General features: G+C 38.1%; 1 protein-coding gene across 12 annotated transcripts in view; it reads right to left on the reverse strand.

Moving 5' to 3' along the window:
• The window catches only part of CDC42BPA (CDC42 binding protein kinase alpha (DMPK-like)), a 155,572-nt gene that overhangs the window by 57,321 nt on the left and 81,258 nt on the right, over positions 1-16,993 (reverse strand). For all 12 annotated transcript variants that reach the window (XM_012730941.1, XM_004691036.2, XM_012730948.1 and 9 more), the window contains 3 exons: positions 16,203-16,369; positions 9,984-10,106; positions 4,507-4,640 (listed from right to left, as the gene is read on the reverse strand). In XM_012730941.1, the coding sequence (XP_012586395.1) occupies positions 4,507-4,640; positions 9,984-10,106; positions 16,203-16,369 (424 nt within the window). The remainder of the gene's footprint in view (positions 1-4,506; positions 4,641-9,983; positions 10,107-16,202; positions 16,370-16,993) is intronic.

Genomic DNA, 16,993 nt, shown 5'->3' on the forward strand with positions numbered 1-16,993 from the left:
ATTGAAACTTGCAGAAATGGTTATTATTTAAAGAAAACCTGAAAGAATTGCAAACATGTAAACATTAGTAAGAATTTGAGAAATTTTACTAAAACAAAGCAGGTGTTAGTATCCTTCAGATACCATTTAAAACATGAAAAATAGAATAGTGAGTTTAAGGAAAGCCAAGTAAGACCAGTATAAAATTTTATGTAAGGACATTTTGAAAGACTTTAAAGACATGTAATTTACCAGGTATGTGGCTATATGACCGTGAAGAAAATCTGTTTTGTAGTTAGGACCTTTTAAAGAAATTTACTGTAACTTGGAACCAAGGCCAAAAGCAAACCCTGTCACGTTATTACTAAGCTAGGTAGTAAGATGACTCCCAAGACATTTAATCTAGATGTTTACATTTCAAAGATGGGCTGGGCCTGAGGTCAGTGCCTGGACTTGGGAGGCATCTCTTTTTAGCACAGGAAAATCTGGGCTTTTCTTTTTACTGGAATGATTTACTTATATTCCAAGGAGTCCCAGATCCATCTCTTCAGGTTTCCAAATAGACTCATAGAAAGAGGGTGGGAATGGGAAAAAACAGGAAACATAGGCCTTTCTCTCCTCTTCATAAACACCTTGATTCATTTAGAGTGGGGGGAAGAGGGAAGGCGGGGGAGAGTCCTGATCTACAACAGTCTCCAGGGGTAGGATTTTATACAACCAGCCTTCACTGTGTTGTCCCACAGTTAAGGAGTCTATGTGTACAATCAGCATAATAATAAAATAGACTGTAAGAAACCTAGACTCAATATTAGAATTCTTCTCAAATGGCTTTATAAATAATGCAAGTTTAATCCAAATCCCATCAAGTTTGTAAGAGTTGAGATAAAAATACATGAAATATGGAAATTTAACATATAACAGAAGTGATACTGCACAGCACGGGGAGAAGGAGGGGTTATTTAGTAAATGAACAACTTACAGAAAAAGTGAAAATTGTACCCTTATCTCACATGATAGAAACAATTCACTTCTGGTGCATTAAAACTTGAAATATTAAAGGTCAAACTTAAAAGCTTCAAGATAAAAATCTAGGAGACTTTCTACCCCAAATTTCTTTCGTAAGACAGGAAATGCACTAAGTATAAAAATGAAGACTGATAAATTTGTCTACATTAAATCTAAATACTTTTGTTAATAGATGCCAGAAACTGAAATTCATATGAAGAGCCTAAATAAAGCAATCCTGACAAAAAATAGTAACATAATGGTGGTATCACACACCCAACTTCAAATTATACTATAAAACTATAGTAATCAAAGCAGTATGGTATTGGAAAAAATTACACTTATGTACCAATGGGATAGAACTGAGAACTTAGAAATAAATCCACACTTAAAATGGACAGTTAATCTATGACAAAGAAGCCAAGCGTATACACTGGTAAAAGGCAATAAGTGCTGTTGAGAAAACTGAACAGCCACCTGCAAGAGAAAGAAAATTAGCCTACTATCTTACCAAGTATACAAAAAATTACTCAAAATGGATTACACACTTGGATGCAAGTCATGAAGCCATAAAATACCTAGAAGAAAACATAGGCAGAACACTCCACAAGCTTGGCTTTAGTAATGATTTTGGGAAACAGACTCCAATGGCAAGAGAAATAAAAGAGAATATAAACTAATGGAATGACACCACGTTAAAGAACTTCTGCTAAAGAAGCTATCATTAAAACAAAAAGATACCTACTGAGTGGGAGAAATGTGCACATCACAAATCTAACCAGAGGCTAATACCCAAGACCTACAATTCAACAATCAAAACACCAAATAATCCAATCGAAAATGGGTAGACGATTTAAACGGACATTTCTTTAAAAAAGACATACAGTTGGCCAACAGGCATGTGAAACTGTGCTCATCACCATTTATCATCTAGGAAATCAAATCAAAATCACAATGAGATACCATCTCAAACCTGTGAGAATGGCCGCATCAAAAAGTATAGAAACTACAAGAGTTGTGAGGGTGTGGAAAAGTTACCACTTGGACTCTAGAATGGTCCAACTCCAATGGAAAATAATAAGGAGGTTTCTCACAATATTAAAAATAGATCTACAACCATACAATACAGCAATCCCTCTCCTAGATATATACCCAAAGAATGCAAAAACAGTACTCTGAAAGTATAGCTGCACTCTCATGGTCACTGCAGCAGTATTTAGTACAGCTAAGTTATGGAAACAACCCAAGTGCCATTAGATGCATAGACTAAGGTGTGACAGATACACACATGGAATGCTACTTGGTGATAAAGATACTCTCTTGTAATTTGTGACATGGGTGAAACTGGAGGGGGCAATGCTAAGAAGCCAGGCTGAGAAAAACAAATACATGGTTTCACTTATATGCAGAATACAGGGAAACAGAGGGGGAGAGGATCAGGCAGAAGCAAGCCAATAAAAACCCTAACGTCTGAGCACACAATGAAGCTGCCAGACAGGGAGGCGGAGAGCAAGATGTGGAGGGACCAGCGGTCCCCCGCTGGGGACTACAAAAGCCTGGGTGTCGGTATGACATGTGACAGATGTCTGAAAGGCACCCCCACCTCTTAATCATGCGTAGTATTGTAAACCAAAGTTACCTCAACTTTTAAAAAATGAATGGATAAAGAAAATGTATACTGGGAGATGGTATCTGTATCAAGCAGTGATAAAAGAAGTATGCCTAACAAGTTCCAAGAATATTTACAAAGAGGAAAAAGACAAATATATAAAGGATATGGAGAGTTTTTTCAAGCAGAAAAAAATTTGAATAAAGTCAACCTCATTGGTAAATGTAATGTGTAAAGTACAACTACAATAAAATATCGTTTAAGACGTAAAACAGCAATTTAGAATAGACTGGTCAAACATTTGATAACACGAAGTAGTGCTGAATATAACAACTTGTATATATTACGAGTGTGTGCATAAAACGGTGCAGTCAGTGAAAATCAATTTGGCATTATCATGAAGAGCAGAACACTTACACGGCCTCTGCCAGTAATTGTGCTCATGTTTGTGTGTTTGTGTGTGTACTAGGGTAACGCACAAGAGTGGGCACAGCGGGAACGTGCACGGCAGCTGTCAATAATAAACAATCTAAATTGTGTAAACACAAATTTGGATAAACCATGTAGTGTTGACATAATGGTGTTTCACAGTAACTGAATGAATGATCTCTAGCTACATGTGTGAATCTTAGAAATGTAAGTTTGAATGAAAAAAGCAAATTGCCAAAAGCTCTGCATTTTACACGGCTGAAAACCAAACAACGCTAAATGCACTACTTGGTGATGTCTGACTTGTATTTATATCTCATGACTTTCTTACGGAAACATTGCTTTACAATACTATATGATTCAGCAATGTGGACCCCACCTCTTCGAGGTGTGCCACACCCCGCAGAAGGCAGGGAAGAGAAGACAGGGCTGGGAGTGGAGTCCTCAGAGCTGTGCCACAGAGCAGGGAGCTGTTCTACTTCTCGAGCTGGATGGTAAGTTCGAGCTGCTCATTGTGCTGTTTTCATAACTTACATTTGTTTTTATATATGCACATATATATCAATATTTATATATGCATCAAGTGAAAAAATGTTTTAGAATTTGCTATAAATGGGATATTAAGCAAGTCACTTAAAATTCTTGAGCAGTGCGATCTCTTTTCACTATTATCCTGCTCTCAAAATCTAAATACATTTCTAATTTTAAAACTTGTAAAATATGTTACTATAAATCTAGATATCGGATTCTCATCCCTATTATGTTAAGCTTACTTGCATGATTCTGTCACTAAATACATAATATTACTAATATACATACTCTATTGCTGGCAATTACACTAACCGAAAGGTAAAAATACACTGGTCCGGCTGAATTTTACCCTTACAGTTTTCTATGCTAACCCTCTTGATTAGCCTCCTCAACAGGTCATTAATTTTATTTCTGTGTCTACTTCATTTTTGGCAGTGAGACTTATCAATATTCCCCAAAAGGACTTCATCTGTTTTATTCGTGCATTATATACCACATCATTGAATTTACACTACGCCATAAACCATTAATTTCTGATTTGTATAACACCATGGAAGTATTATAAAAAGCTCTTTACAAAGTCTTTGCTTGTTCATTCATACTTTGAAAGATAAATTGACATTTAAAAATCATTAAAGGATTAATTTTTTTTATAATCTTAAGACTATTCACATGAAAAGGTCACGATACCTATATTTTTTATTTTCCCATCAATGCTAAAGGGTTCTATTATTTCTTTTTCAGTAACATTCACTTTTAATCAAGTCTTTTATTAATTAAAAGAATGAAGATTATGAACTTTAAAGGGCATTTTTTTCATTAATTGATATTAATCAAATGACATACATACACCAAAATGATTCTTAAGTTTATGAGCCAAGTTTTTCTGTATACAAATTAAAGAAAATTGAGAATTCAGGAAAGGAATACATGAACTAGCCATCTATTTTTACCTTATTTAGATCTTCCCTTTCTTGTTGTAATGTTTTGATTTGCTTTTCATAAGCCTTGATTTGTCTAAAAGCATCATCTAGTTCTCGCCTCACAGAATTAGCTTCTTCAAGTTGCTGTTCCAAGAGACTTGATTCTAAAGAGAGAAGATCATGTTTCTTTTATTATTTGTAGAAAAACAAATGCTTGAAATCAAGGTTTAAGATGACAAAAATATTTTAAAAGAAATACTTCCTTAGAGAACTATCAGGAAAAAAAAGACCGTACTTTCAAAAGCAGCATGTTCAGACCAACTAAGCTCCTCAAACTCATTTTACATGAATGAAACCAGCCAAACAAAAAGGCGAGTTTTCCCTTGCAGCCAAGCCTCTGAGTACCGGCTACTGGCTAGGTAGCTCCGAGATGGTCTGTGGGCACTGCTGGCGGAGGCCCAGAGCCAGACTGGCATCAACCTCTTCAACACAGAAGACAATGCTGTTAGATAATGTCTGACATCATCCGTTCGGAAAGTTATCATGAAACAAAATGCATCGTTTTAACATGTGCTTAAATAAAATGTAATAAATTGATAATATCCCTGATAGCAGAAGTCGATTAGCATATTAAAGAAATGATAGTTTCTTGCTTTACAACAGCTTCACTCTGAGTATATTCCCTGACAAGTATCTTTAGCATTTTCTGGGTTCTTGCACCAGATGCAGAGTATCAGGTCCTAGCCCGGATCTAATGAGTCAGAATCTATACGCTAACGGATCTGCAAGGGATTCATTCAAGAACTCAAGTGTGGGAGCTCCTGCACACGATTCCGCACATTGTTGACTCTGGTCCTCTCCAAAACGAACTCCACAAACATAACATGTCAGTCCTGTTGAGAAGAGCGTTTTTCTTAAGTGAATGATACTTAAATACTTAATAGCTGAAGTGTACCATGCACCAACTCTTTCCAGATAGCTAAGGTAATTTACTGATAATTCAACACCCTAACCCTATAGATTTATAATGGTTTCTTTCTCTCAGCTAGTTTGAAAAGTCTAGATACAATACAGACAGCATAGTTTTAATAATTTTTGAAGATATCTGCAAAATCCCATTTAACTGGTTGCCATTTTATGAACAGTGTAATTTTAAAGTGTTTATTTGAAGAAAGCTAAAGATCCTAAGACGCTTAATCTTAAAGATCACAGAATATTTCATCTTATATTCTGAAAATTGTTTTATTGTTTTTTCAAATTCCAGCATTTCCTTTGGGAATTTTTCCATTTGTGCTAATATATTTTCCAACATTTTTAAATGACATTTTTATGTTGTTAGAGATTTTAATATTTTAAAGACTTCAACAATTTCTAAAGTAGATACATATCAATTCAGTTTATTCCTAGTTTAGTTACTCAGGACTCAAGAGTGATGTGTGCTATGGCTGACTCCGGTGTGTGGGCAACTTTAGAATACAATTTTATGGTTAAGGTATACTGGCCTAAGGCAGTAATATGGTCACTCCTGACCATGGGAAAGCTCATTCACTGTCTTGGGCTTTTAAGAGTTCTTCCCCAGTATGTTTGTTTTTTTAATGCAAATTATCAAGTCATCAACTGCTTTTGGGGGGAATGAAATCAGTATTTCATAAAATCTAAGCATCATGAAGTTCAGTGAATGTACTGCATGCGTAGCTTCAACAGCCTTTATGGAGGTTTCTCTTTTGTTTAAGTATTATCCTAGTGATTTTAGTTTGGTTACTCTCTAATGAAGTTGTTAAGTAGAAAAATATGTCAGATATTCCAACCCTCAAATTTTTGAAACTTTCAAAATGCTAAAAAGCTTCAAAATATTCATTTAAACAACTTGTGGACTATGAACTGTAAAAAAAGAAATGTACCAGAGAAAATGTGTCAAGAGAAAATCCTTCAACATGGAGAGAAGTGCCGAACTTAGAATTTTAAATACACAAGGTTTTACATTCCCAATAAGTAAATCCCAAACCTATTGATAGAAAAATCCAGATCACTGACCTATAAAATAGCTAGGGCAGGGAGCCTTTACTTTCACTATAGCACAGAGTAAACGTGATGAGCACTTTGAAATACATCCTTAAAGATTCTAAAAATTATCACATGCAACACAATTAGCAACCACATGCCGATGACCTTATTAAAAACTACTTTTAGATGAAGTTACTAAAAGCAAAGAGGAAGCAGTTAGTAAAGACAGCATACACCAACTAAAGGCTCTTAGCTCCCTGCTGCCAGTAGAATTCTGAAATTCAATCTGTTAGGAATGAGAATTTAATGAGGACGTAATAAAAGAGGATCGTTTTCTTTGCACTGTATGGCATGTAAGAGAAACATAAAAATGTGGTTCCTTTCATGAAGAGGATAATAAAGTTAGGAAGAAAGGCGCAAAATAGTCTTTAAATCATAAATAAAGCAGAAAATAAATACTAATCTCTGACAGATTTTGTGGGTGCCATAGAAATTAAGAGAAGGGCAAAGGGAGAGGACATGATTAAAGCAGTATTCAAAGCGGAACACTGCTCAGTCAGAGGGCGTTCCATTATACGCTCATTCCTGAAATAATCCACAGTTCTTTGGAAGGGCAGAGAATTTATTTGCAGTCTTGATGTGGGGGATAAGTTCCCTATTATTGCCGCCTTCACTCTCTGTCGCTCCTTTACTTACACGCTGTAGGAGGCCATGTCAGGGGAAGCAGTTTCAGGCTGGAGGCACAAACCACCAACCTGGAAGCAGTAAGACACCTGGGGAGGGTGGTGGGAGGGCACTATTTTCTCGAGCATTTTTAAGATAGCTTGGATGTAATTATGAATGAGACAAGATTATGAATCCTCAACGATGCTTTTAGCACCACTCACTTCTGTAATAAAAAGTAAATCTAAAACAGGTGTTTTAGCAAGTTTTCCAAATCAACATTCTTTTCTATGAAGACAAATCTCTAGCCACCCTTCCTGGCCTTGTGTCCCATGAAACCCTCACTAGCCTTGTGTCCCACTACGTTTTCAGTGGCGCACAACTGACAGACTCAGGGGCACTAACAATCTTTTTTATTTTTTAAGTTTTACTTCTTTATGCATACAGAACTGGGGTACAGGCCAGAGGTGTGGGGGCAGTGAAAGGATTCACCAGAGTCAGAGTGGGGAACAGAACAGGTAGAGCAGCGGGCGGGTCAGGAGAAGTCAGCGGCACCCTGTGGGTCACTCCTTGACTGGGAATCAAACTCATGCTGCAGTGGCTGTGGATAGCTTCACAGTGCTGTGCTCTGACTCACTGTGCCACCGAGGAGGTACCCTGATAATCTTTTCTCATTGATACCAAAGCAAGTAACACTACTTATTGAATTCAGAACTAATTTATTTTTAGAACGATAAAGCTACAGAATGTTGTTGATAGAGATTTCCTAGCAATAAAGTCACTTAAAATGTGGAATATTTAAAACTCCAAGTGCATCAACCCAATGAAAAACTGGACACAAGAGCTGAAAAGACACTTCTCAATGCAAATGGTCAATAGGCATATGAGGAGATGTTCAGCGAAACGTTCATCAGAGACATGCAAATCAAAACCGTGAGGCAGACTGCACGCCTGTGAGAGAGGCACACAGTATTATAAGAAACTAGAAGCAACACACGCTGGAGAGGATGGTGAAAGGAGCCCTTATTAGCCTGCTGGTGCTCAAGTGAACTGGTCTAGCCACGATGGAAAGTGATGTGGAGAGTTTCCTCCAAACACTAAAGCTGGATCTGCCATATGATCCAGCAATTCCGCTCCTAGGAATCTACCCAGAGATCACAAGAAGAATTCTGAAGGAAGCCTGCACTTCTGTGTTTATAGCAGCACTGCTTAAAATAGCCAAGGTATGTAAACAGCCTAAATGCCCCAAAACAGATGAATGAATAAAGAAAATGCGATATATATACACAGTGGAATTCTACATAGCGATCAGAAAAGCTAAACGCATGCTATCTGTGGTAACAAGGATGGAGCAAGAAGAGAATTTGTAAGGCTAAATAAGTCATAAGAGAAAAGATTAAAATTGGATAGTTTATCTTATATTTGGAATACGGAGAAAAAGAACAAAGGGTCAGGAAAACCAGACGCCTGCAAGCTGACCATCGATGTGAAGCTTGCAGGGAGGGACAGGAATCCAGACAAGTGATGGCAGAGAAGCACAAGACCTACACTTGAGGGGAGCAGCAAGTACAGTCCAAAACTTAACAACATTGTAAGAAAAAAATTAATCAAAGCTAAATAAACAAAACAGAACAACCCCAAGCACATTTAAAATAAGCAAGATACTAACATTTATGAATGACTCTACAGCAGACGTTTTCATTTCCTTCTTCTATTTTGGCCCAAAACTGCAATTTTTGGAGAAGACTAACCCTCTCAAGTAAAACAGTACCTTCTATCACGAACGCAGATCATGTGACACCTCTAAACCCTGAAAAAAGGCTCTCATTTTACTCAGAGTGAACACTGACCGCCTGACCATCCGTGGTGCCCCTGACACGTCTTCACTTCCTCTCCTGCTTTCCTGTGTGCGCATCCTGACGGAGGCGTGCTAGGCTGTGTCTCCTCTGCACTCACAGGCGCGTTCTGTCTGGAAAGCGGCCCCACACAGCCCCACGGCAGAGGCGCTTACCTTCTTCCAGTTAACATCCGCATCACCTCAGTGACGCTCACAGCTAGACCAACCTACTGACAGCTGGAAAACTCCTTCTACTGCGCTTTCGACCCTTCACTTTATGAGGCTCCATTTTAAGCACTTAACACCTCTTAAGTTACTGGGCCACTTACAAAGTTATATAGTTGTTCTTTTTATGTCTGTTGTTTGCTAGGCAAAAGACAGGGATCCAGTCCTTTTCTTTAGTATTGAATCTCAAGAGCCTAAACCACCAGGCCCATAGTAGTGCTCAATAAACATCTGCTGAACGAGTGGAATAAACGAATGAACAGATCCAAAGGGCAGATCAACAGTTCTCCAAATTAATCTTAATTAATCTCAACAGTACAGTGAAAAGTGAACTGCTACAAACAGAAACCATCAATTCTCACCACCGGCTGCATGCACAGCTGCAATCCCTTCCCCACACGCCTTCCTGCTCATTCTCAACGCTCCACCCTGAATTCACCTACAGTCCTCACCAGACAAGTCACAACCAAATACGCCAAACTAAACGGTTTTCCAAAGAGTCACCTGTGTCCGCCTCAACCTGGACTACGTGCCCGTCTGTGCCTCCCCCACACACGCGCGTGCGTCCTCCTTGTAGCCACTTCGCACGCGCTGTGAGGACTGTGTGACCCCCGCACCAAGCCATGAGCTCCCTGCAAGAGGCCCAGTCATAGCTGGTCCCCGAGTGGCATACAGCTCACATCACGCAACACACACACACGTGGTCAATGTTCGCTGTGTGCATACAACAGTTTAAAATCTATTCAATCCAATGAACAGTGAATCACAGAAATTTTACCTCTTACTTGCTTCCTTAGTTTCTCAATTTCTTCCTTTAAGCCCTTTATTTCTAAATCTTTGCTTGCTGTCAGTGGGCCATCGACAGTTGAATGCTGCAGAGCTTGGACAGTCTGTGTTGATTCTTTTAAAACGGAATGAAAGGAAGAGTGAGAAATAATGCCATTTCTAAATTTCTTTTCACTGACAAGAATACATTCTTTTCTTGAGAATTCTTACATAAGTCTACTGACTAAATCATCCATCCATTGAATAAAAATGTTAACACACTAAAATTAAAGCAAGAAACTCAACTGCCTGTGTCCTTACAATGATAACACATACAGAATAGGGTCTACTGTCCAAAATGTGAGATTTCCAGTGCCTTCAGTGAGTCAACTATTTGGCTCCCTTTGTACCAGCAGAGATGGTCATCATGTTATAACCAAAAAGGTCACGTCGGATGACAGGTGAAATCAACTGAAATTGATACATGGAGTTTTAGAAATGTTAATACAAATACGTAAAGTGCTGGCCTTTCAAATTACATGTATGAAAACTTGAGTCCATCTATAGCTGATTTTTGCTCCTTAATTCAGTTAAGAGAGATGATAAATTTATCTTACAGTTATTAAAGCATCAGCTCTACTGGGGTTTATTTCCAGGCATAAATAATAATGAAGAAAAACTTAAATGTTAACTATGCTGTGTATGAAATAGGTATTAATGCCAAAAGTCAGTGCCAAAACCGTTGTTTTGTGTAAGTGATAGCAGTCACTTTTATTATATTATCTAAGGACATATTGAAGAAAACAAAGTATTAAAAAAAGATTTGGATTTCTCATTCAGAATTTCTCATTCAGAATAGGAGAAGCTAGGAATATTATTAACAGATCATTTCTCCTGCTACAAAAGGTAAACACACACTGTATGGTTTGCAAAAGTCATTTTCACAAATATCATGGACTGAGGGGAACAAAGAGGACTTATTACAATAAACCAGGAAAGAAAGAGCCATTCTGAGGTGAAAAGGCTAGCACAAATGCCTTTTTCCTGAGAACCTCATCCAATTCTGGGAGGCAGTTTTGGTTGGCCTGAATTAAGAAACGTTACACTGTAAAGAAAAAGCATCAAAGCTTCTCAGAAAAGGTGAGGATTGGTACAACAATTTGGAATCTCAGCACCTTTAATTGTGTGGTATGTTTTCTTCATGGAGTACTTGTTGTATATCTGGGGACTGTATGAGAAGTTAAGAAGCCTCTAAAAGGAGAATGAAATCTCCTACAGTACTGGATAATTAGGAAACAAAGTCACATTGAAAAAGAGGGCAAGTCTCAAACACATGGTAAGTCTCTATATCAAGACATCTGCCAAATTTGGAAGTAGATAGGTAGGAGGAGGAGGAAGGGCTGAATAAATTTTCAACAGTTTACAGAGTGAGGGAGAAAGAACTTGAACCATTTAAATAAGAAATAGACACTACTTAAAAAAGAAAAACACATAATGCTATTTTATACTTAGTAGACTACAGGATAGTATAAAAATCTCTAAAAAAAAAAAAAATCTGGTATTCACTGCACTGGTAAGGAATTGAATCTGCGTGGTATTAGGTTGTGATGTATGCTTGTATAACGTTTTCGTGGTGAGCACCAAAAACCATGGCATACTCTGAGGAACCCTGACACTCCTAAGACAGAGTTAAGAAGAAATTAGCAAACATGTTGCATGTTTCAGCACAGTTACAGAGATAATGTTCCATTTAAACAGGGCTGGGGTTCTGTCAAAAGAATTTGACAAGCAGTAAGAAGAACAACAGATCCGATGGCATATGTACAGGCATTATGACGGCTGGTCACAGAATGAAAACGGAGAATAAAAGAGGAATAGTGACTGCGATAAAACTGCAGTTCATGGTGGAACTCAGGGAATAGTAGAGTTACGGCACCAGAGGAAGGTAACTAGAAGATGAGGAGCAGGAAATTATGGAAGGTTCACCTAGAATTGAGACTAGCAAAGAATTTTACATACTGTAGCCTTTAGATCAATCTTATCATCATTGGTAAGAGAAGCTGAAGTAGGATAGAGGGGACCATGACTGAAAGTGAAGAAGTCAGAATTTAAAGAGGTTCACCTATATATGCATTTGAAATTTACCAATTATTACAACAGGAATGATCTACAGAACGAAAGTGTGATAGGAAATACAACATGCAAGGAAAGAAGAAATATGAGCATATCCAAGTCGTCAGTCCCATAAGGGTTTGGATCCCACGTGGTATCCGAGCAGGTACTATGCGCTGCTGCCCAGTAGGCCAGTTAGCCAACAGACTGCACAGAGAGAGCGCCCTGGTGGAAGGAGACGCCCGGAGGCTGTGTGGGTGGCTGTCGGGGCAGGAGGCGGCACTGCGAACTGCAGCATTGGCATGTGGCCAGCCCATCGCCAGTCGCCCTGGCGAAGGGAGAGCCAAACAGTTTAGAGGCAAACACTGATAACTGATGGAAAATATGCGTGGAGGGGCTGGGAAGTTCCTCTGGGACCAGGTTCCCAGTGGAAAGGACAGGGCAGACCCTGCGCTATTTTCACATTTCCTCTAGTCTGAGAAAGAAGGAAAGCACCCCAACTTTCCGCTGTCTCCAGGAGACTAATCTGAGTTCCAAAGATAAATACAGACTCAAAGTAAATGCTGGGGAAAATAATCCTACAAGAAAATAGGACCCCATGAAAGGCACAGTCAGTCATCTTATATCAGATAAAACAGATTTCCAGCTAGAAAGATAACAAGAGAAAAAGATGGATATTATATAATGATGAATGGATCAATACATCAAGAAGACATAACAATCACCAATACATATACAACAAATAAATAAGCACCAAAATATCTAAGACTAGTATTATCAATCTGAAACCGACACTGGTAACCACACAGTCCTGCATATCCTCAGTGCCCAGAGTGGCAACAGAGACACAAGGAGCCTGAACAGGACTAGATTAGATGGGTTTACAGACACTTATAAGGCACCGTGTCCCCTCCAAAGCTGGGTACACATTCTTCTCAAGTTCATAGGGGACATGGCTGGGATAGAACACGTTAGGTCACAAAACAAATATCGACAAATTCATGAATATGTAAATCATATCAAGCATCTTCTCTGATCATCATAGTGGTGGTCAAAGGAGAAACCTACAACTGAAAGAAAGGGAAAAAAAACCTCTAGTGCGTGGAGAATAAGCAACACACTGCTCCGAAAATTGCTGAATGTAATATACCACCTCAATAAAAGATAAAAAATCAAATGACATCAATAGATGGAGAAAAGGCGTAAGTTTCAGCACCCATTTATAATAAAAACCCCTACAAAATGGAACAGATGAAAGATACCTTTCCAAAACAAAGGCCACATAACAACTACCATCATACTCAGTGGTGAAAAGCTGAAAACTTCCTCTAAATCAGGCTGCAATACAAGAATGTCCACTTTCACACTCCCATTTGGGGAAACCTGGATTATTCTTTGTGTCTTTGCCTTGACTTTTCTGTGCCTTTCACACAGAGTACAAACAGGGAAAGTTTGAGATAAGGACCCTCTCAAGGCAAAGTCCAGGTATGAGGATCTAAACATGCTGGAAAAAGCAGGAGAAGAAAACAGCAACAGATGTTGTGCTCAGACTGGCAGAAACACTGAGGCTTCCCCTGACTCTCTCCCTGAATTCCAAGCCATGGCTGGTACCAGGTAGTTTCATGTCCCCCACACACTTCCACATTCCCCGTTTACCTACTTGCTTTTTAATTTTTTTGATATCTCCTGCTTGGCTCTAAGTAAAAACAAGACTGTCCTTGGAGGTGCACGGCACGCTGGCTCTCCCTCCTTTAGGTGACTCGACTGGTATAGTCCCCTAGACTTCTCACTGTCTCAACCCATTTAGATGCTGAGAAGTCTTTTTCATCCTGCACATTTTAATAAGGCAACTATTTAACATAGAATTGCAAGACCTAACTAAAACCTAATAAGGGAAATATTTAAAAGGCACTCATATTAGGAAAGAAGTTAACTATCATTTTAAGAGGGCATAATAATATATACTGCAAACCAGACAGACTTCATGGGGGAAAAAATTAGAAACAATGAATCAGTACAGTAACAATTTACAAAAATCAATTATGATACCATATGCAAATAACAAACTGGAAGAGAAAGAAAACAATCTCATTTATAACTGCAAAAAATAATAATAATAAATAAAGACCTAAGAGTAAACTTTAAAAAAGGACCCATGGGTGCGGCAGACCTCTCCTGACCCGCCCGCTGCTCCTCTCAGCAGTGGACTTCATCGATCTGCCTGTTCTGTTCCCCACTCTGTCTCTTGTGAAGCCTCTCACCACCCCTGAGCCTCTGGCCTGTACCCCAATTCTGTATGCACAAATAAATAAATCTTTAAAAAAAAAAAAAAAAGACCTATACAGTGACTATACAGTGAAAACTGCAAGATACTATTAAAAGAAATATAAGACACAAAGAAATAGAAAATTATTTTTTGCTTTCATGGATTAGAAGAATTAACATAGTTAAAATGACCACCTTACCCAAAGCAATATACAGATTCAGTGAAATTCCTCTCAAAGTTTCAATGGCATTCTTCAGAGAGATAGAACAACCATTACTGAAACTTATATGGAGTTACAAAAGAATGAGTAACCAAAGCACTACTGACAGAAGGAATAAAAAAAAAAAAGGAAAACCAAAGCTATAGTAATCAAAACAGTGTAAGTGAATAAAAACAGAACACAAACCAATGCATTTAAACTGACAGCATACAAATGGACATGGACAGTGAATATAGACAAAGGATTCAAGAGTAAACTGGAGAAAGGAATGTTCCTTCAACAAGTGGTGTTGGGAAAACTGGACAGCCCATGCACAAGAATAAAACCAGGCCCTTATGACAGACTATCTACAAAGAATTAATCCAAAAATGGACTGAAACTGGGATGTAAGACCTGAAACTATTAAATACACAAAAGAAAGCAACCACTCCACAACACTGGCAATGGGGATATCTTTGGGGACTCAACTCCAATGGCAAAGGAAACAGAGAAGCTCCAAACTACCATTAAATGAAAGAAACTACCATTAAAATGAAAAGATAATCTTCTTACTGGGAGTAAGTTTTTGCAAATCATATCTCTGACAAAGTGTGAAAATCTGAGATCAGACAGCAACAAAAACAATTTTAAAAATGGGCAGAAAAGCTAACTAAAAACGCCTCCAAAGCAGACATAACACAGCCAACAGACACATGAAAAGCTGCTCAGTAATCATCATCAGTAGTCAACAGGGTAATGCAAATTAAAACCACAATGAGGTAACAACTCACACCTGTGAGAATGATCGTCTCAAAAAGTCAAGAAACAAGTATTGGAGAGGATGTGGAGAAAGGGGAACTTTTATACACCTTTGGTGGGAATGTAGACTGGCCCAGTCCCTATGTAAAACAATAGGAAGATTTCTCAAAATGGTAAAAATAGATCTATGATAGGATCCAGCAACTTCACTATTAGGTATCTTCCCTATGAATGCAAAAATTCTCATTTGAATGCACTCCTACGCTCACTGAAGCACTACTCACAGTAGCAAGCTATGGAAAGAACCTACATGCCCAAGGACAGATGATGAGTACAGTAGAGTACAGTAAGCTGTGTTCACAGCAGATCGCTAAGCAGCTATTTTTAAAAAAGTTGACCTCCTGCTGTTGACATGAAGAACGGGAGGGGTGATGCCATGTGAAACAGGTCACAGGGGCTAAGACAATTACTGCATGGTCTGGTGTGGCAACATTTATCTGGAGAGATATTATACCTCTGAATCATGTACAGTGTTGTAAACAATATTTACAACCTCAACTTAAAAAAATCATTTGAAAATGAGGCCCCAAATACAATGGCATGATAACTGTTCTTCATAACACCATTTTCATTCCCTCAGGGGTATTTATTCCTGCACAGTGACAGACATAGTAGATAGGTTATCTATTGGAAATAAATGCTATTTTGCTATTGATTTCATGGTTTTACACAGATGGTATTACAATGTATTCGGCAGAAATTTCGATAACTTGATTTTTCTTCACTTAAAAAAATTTCTCTTCAAGATAAAGCTACATATATTAAACAAGTAGTATCAATCCCTGTGTATAATTCAAAAAAGAAAAAAGGAGATATTATCTTTAATATACATTTACCTTGAAGCTTTCTACTAAGTTCATGTTTCTCCTGTTCAAGTCGCTTAATTCTTCTTTCATAAGCTTCAGTTGCTAAGTTGTTATCTAGGGTCCTCTGGACATTCACATCAAGATCCACGGAAGTGGGACCAGCTGTAACTCTTAAACAGCTCCGATCAGAGAGGACACTGAAAAAAGGGGGGAAATGTACATTTACACAGAAAAAAAGGATAACCTTTAAAATCACTAAATTAAAACACAGAAGTAAATAGGAAGTCATGTACAACACTTGTACAATTTTTTTTGCAAAATCCTTATAAATGACTTTGAAATATTTAACTTTAAAATTTAAATCACCCAAATTATCCTGATTTTTAATGAGCACACACTATGAAATGGAATTTCTGAAATATTTTTTGTAGTTTAAAGCATTATGACTATCTATGCAAAACAGCAAAGCTTCCAACCACGGGCCTCTTTACCAGCATTTGGAATTCAAACGTGAAATGTTTTCTTTAACTCAATTCAATTTAATGAAAAATATTTAGTTAATTAAAAACTGTTAAACATTCCGCAGTGAACTCCCTGCCCAGTGCCAGAAACAAAAGTTAACAAGATTAAGAAAATATTCAGTGCATCAGACAATAAATTAAGTGTTAAACAGAAAACAAAGCAGGAAGGAAGGAAATGGGGTGCTGAGGCAGGACACATGGAGGTGAAGTGGTCAGGAAAGCAGCACTCAGAAGCACTTGTAAGTAAAGCCCGCGGGAAGCAAAAGGGTCAGCCCGGGAGTGCCAAGGGAAACGCCAGGC

Source organism: Condylura cristata, unplaced genomic scaffold, assembly GCF_000260355.1.
Source record: "Condylura cristata isolate star-nosed mole 26May11 unplaced genomic scaffold, ConCri1.0 scaffold00029, whole genome shotgun sequence".
Classification (NCBI taxonomy): Eukaryota; Metazoa; Chordata; class Mammalia; order Eulipotyphla; family Talpidae; genus Condylura; species Condylura cristata.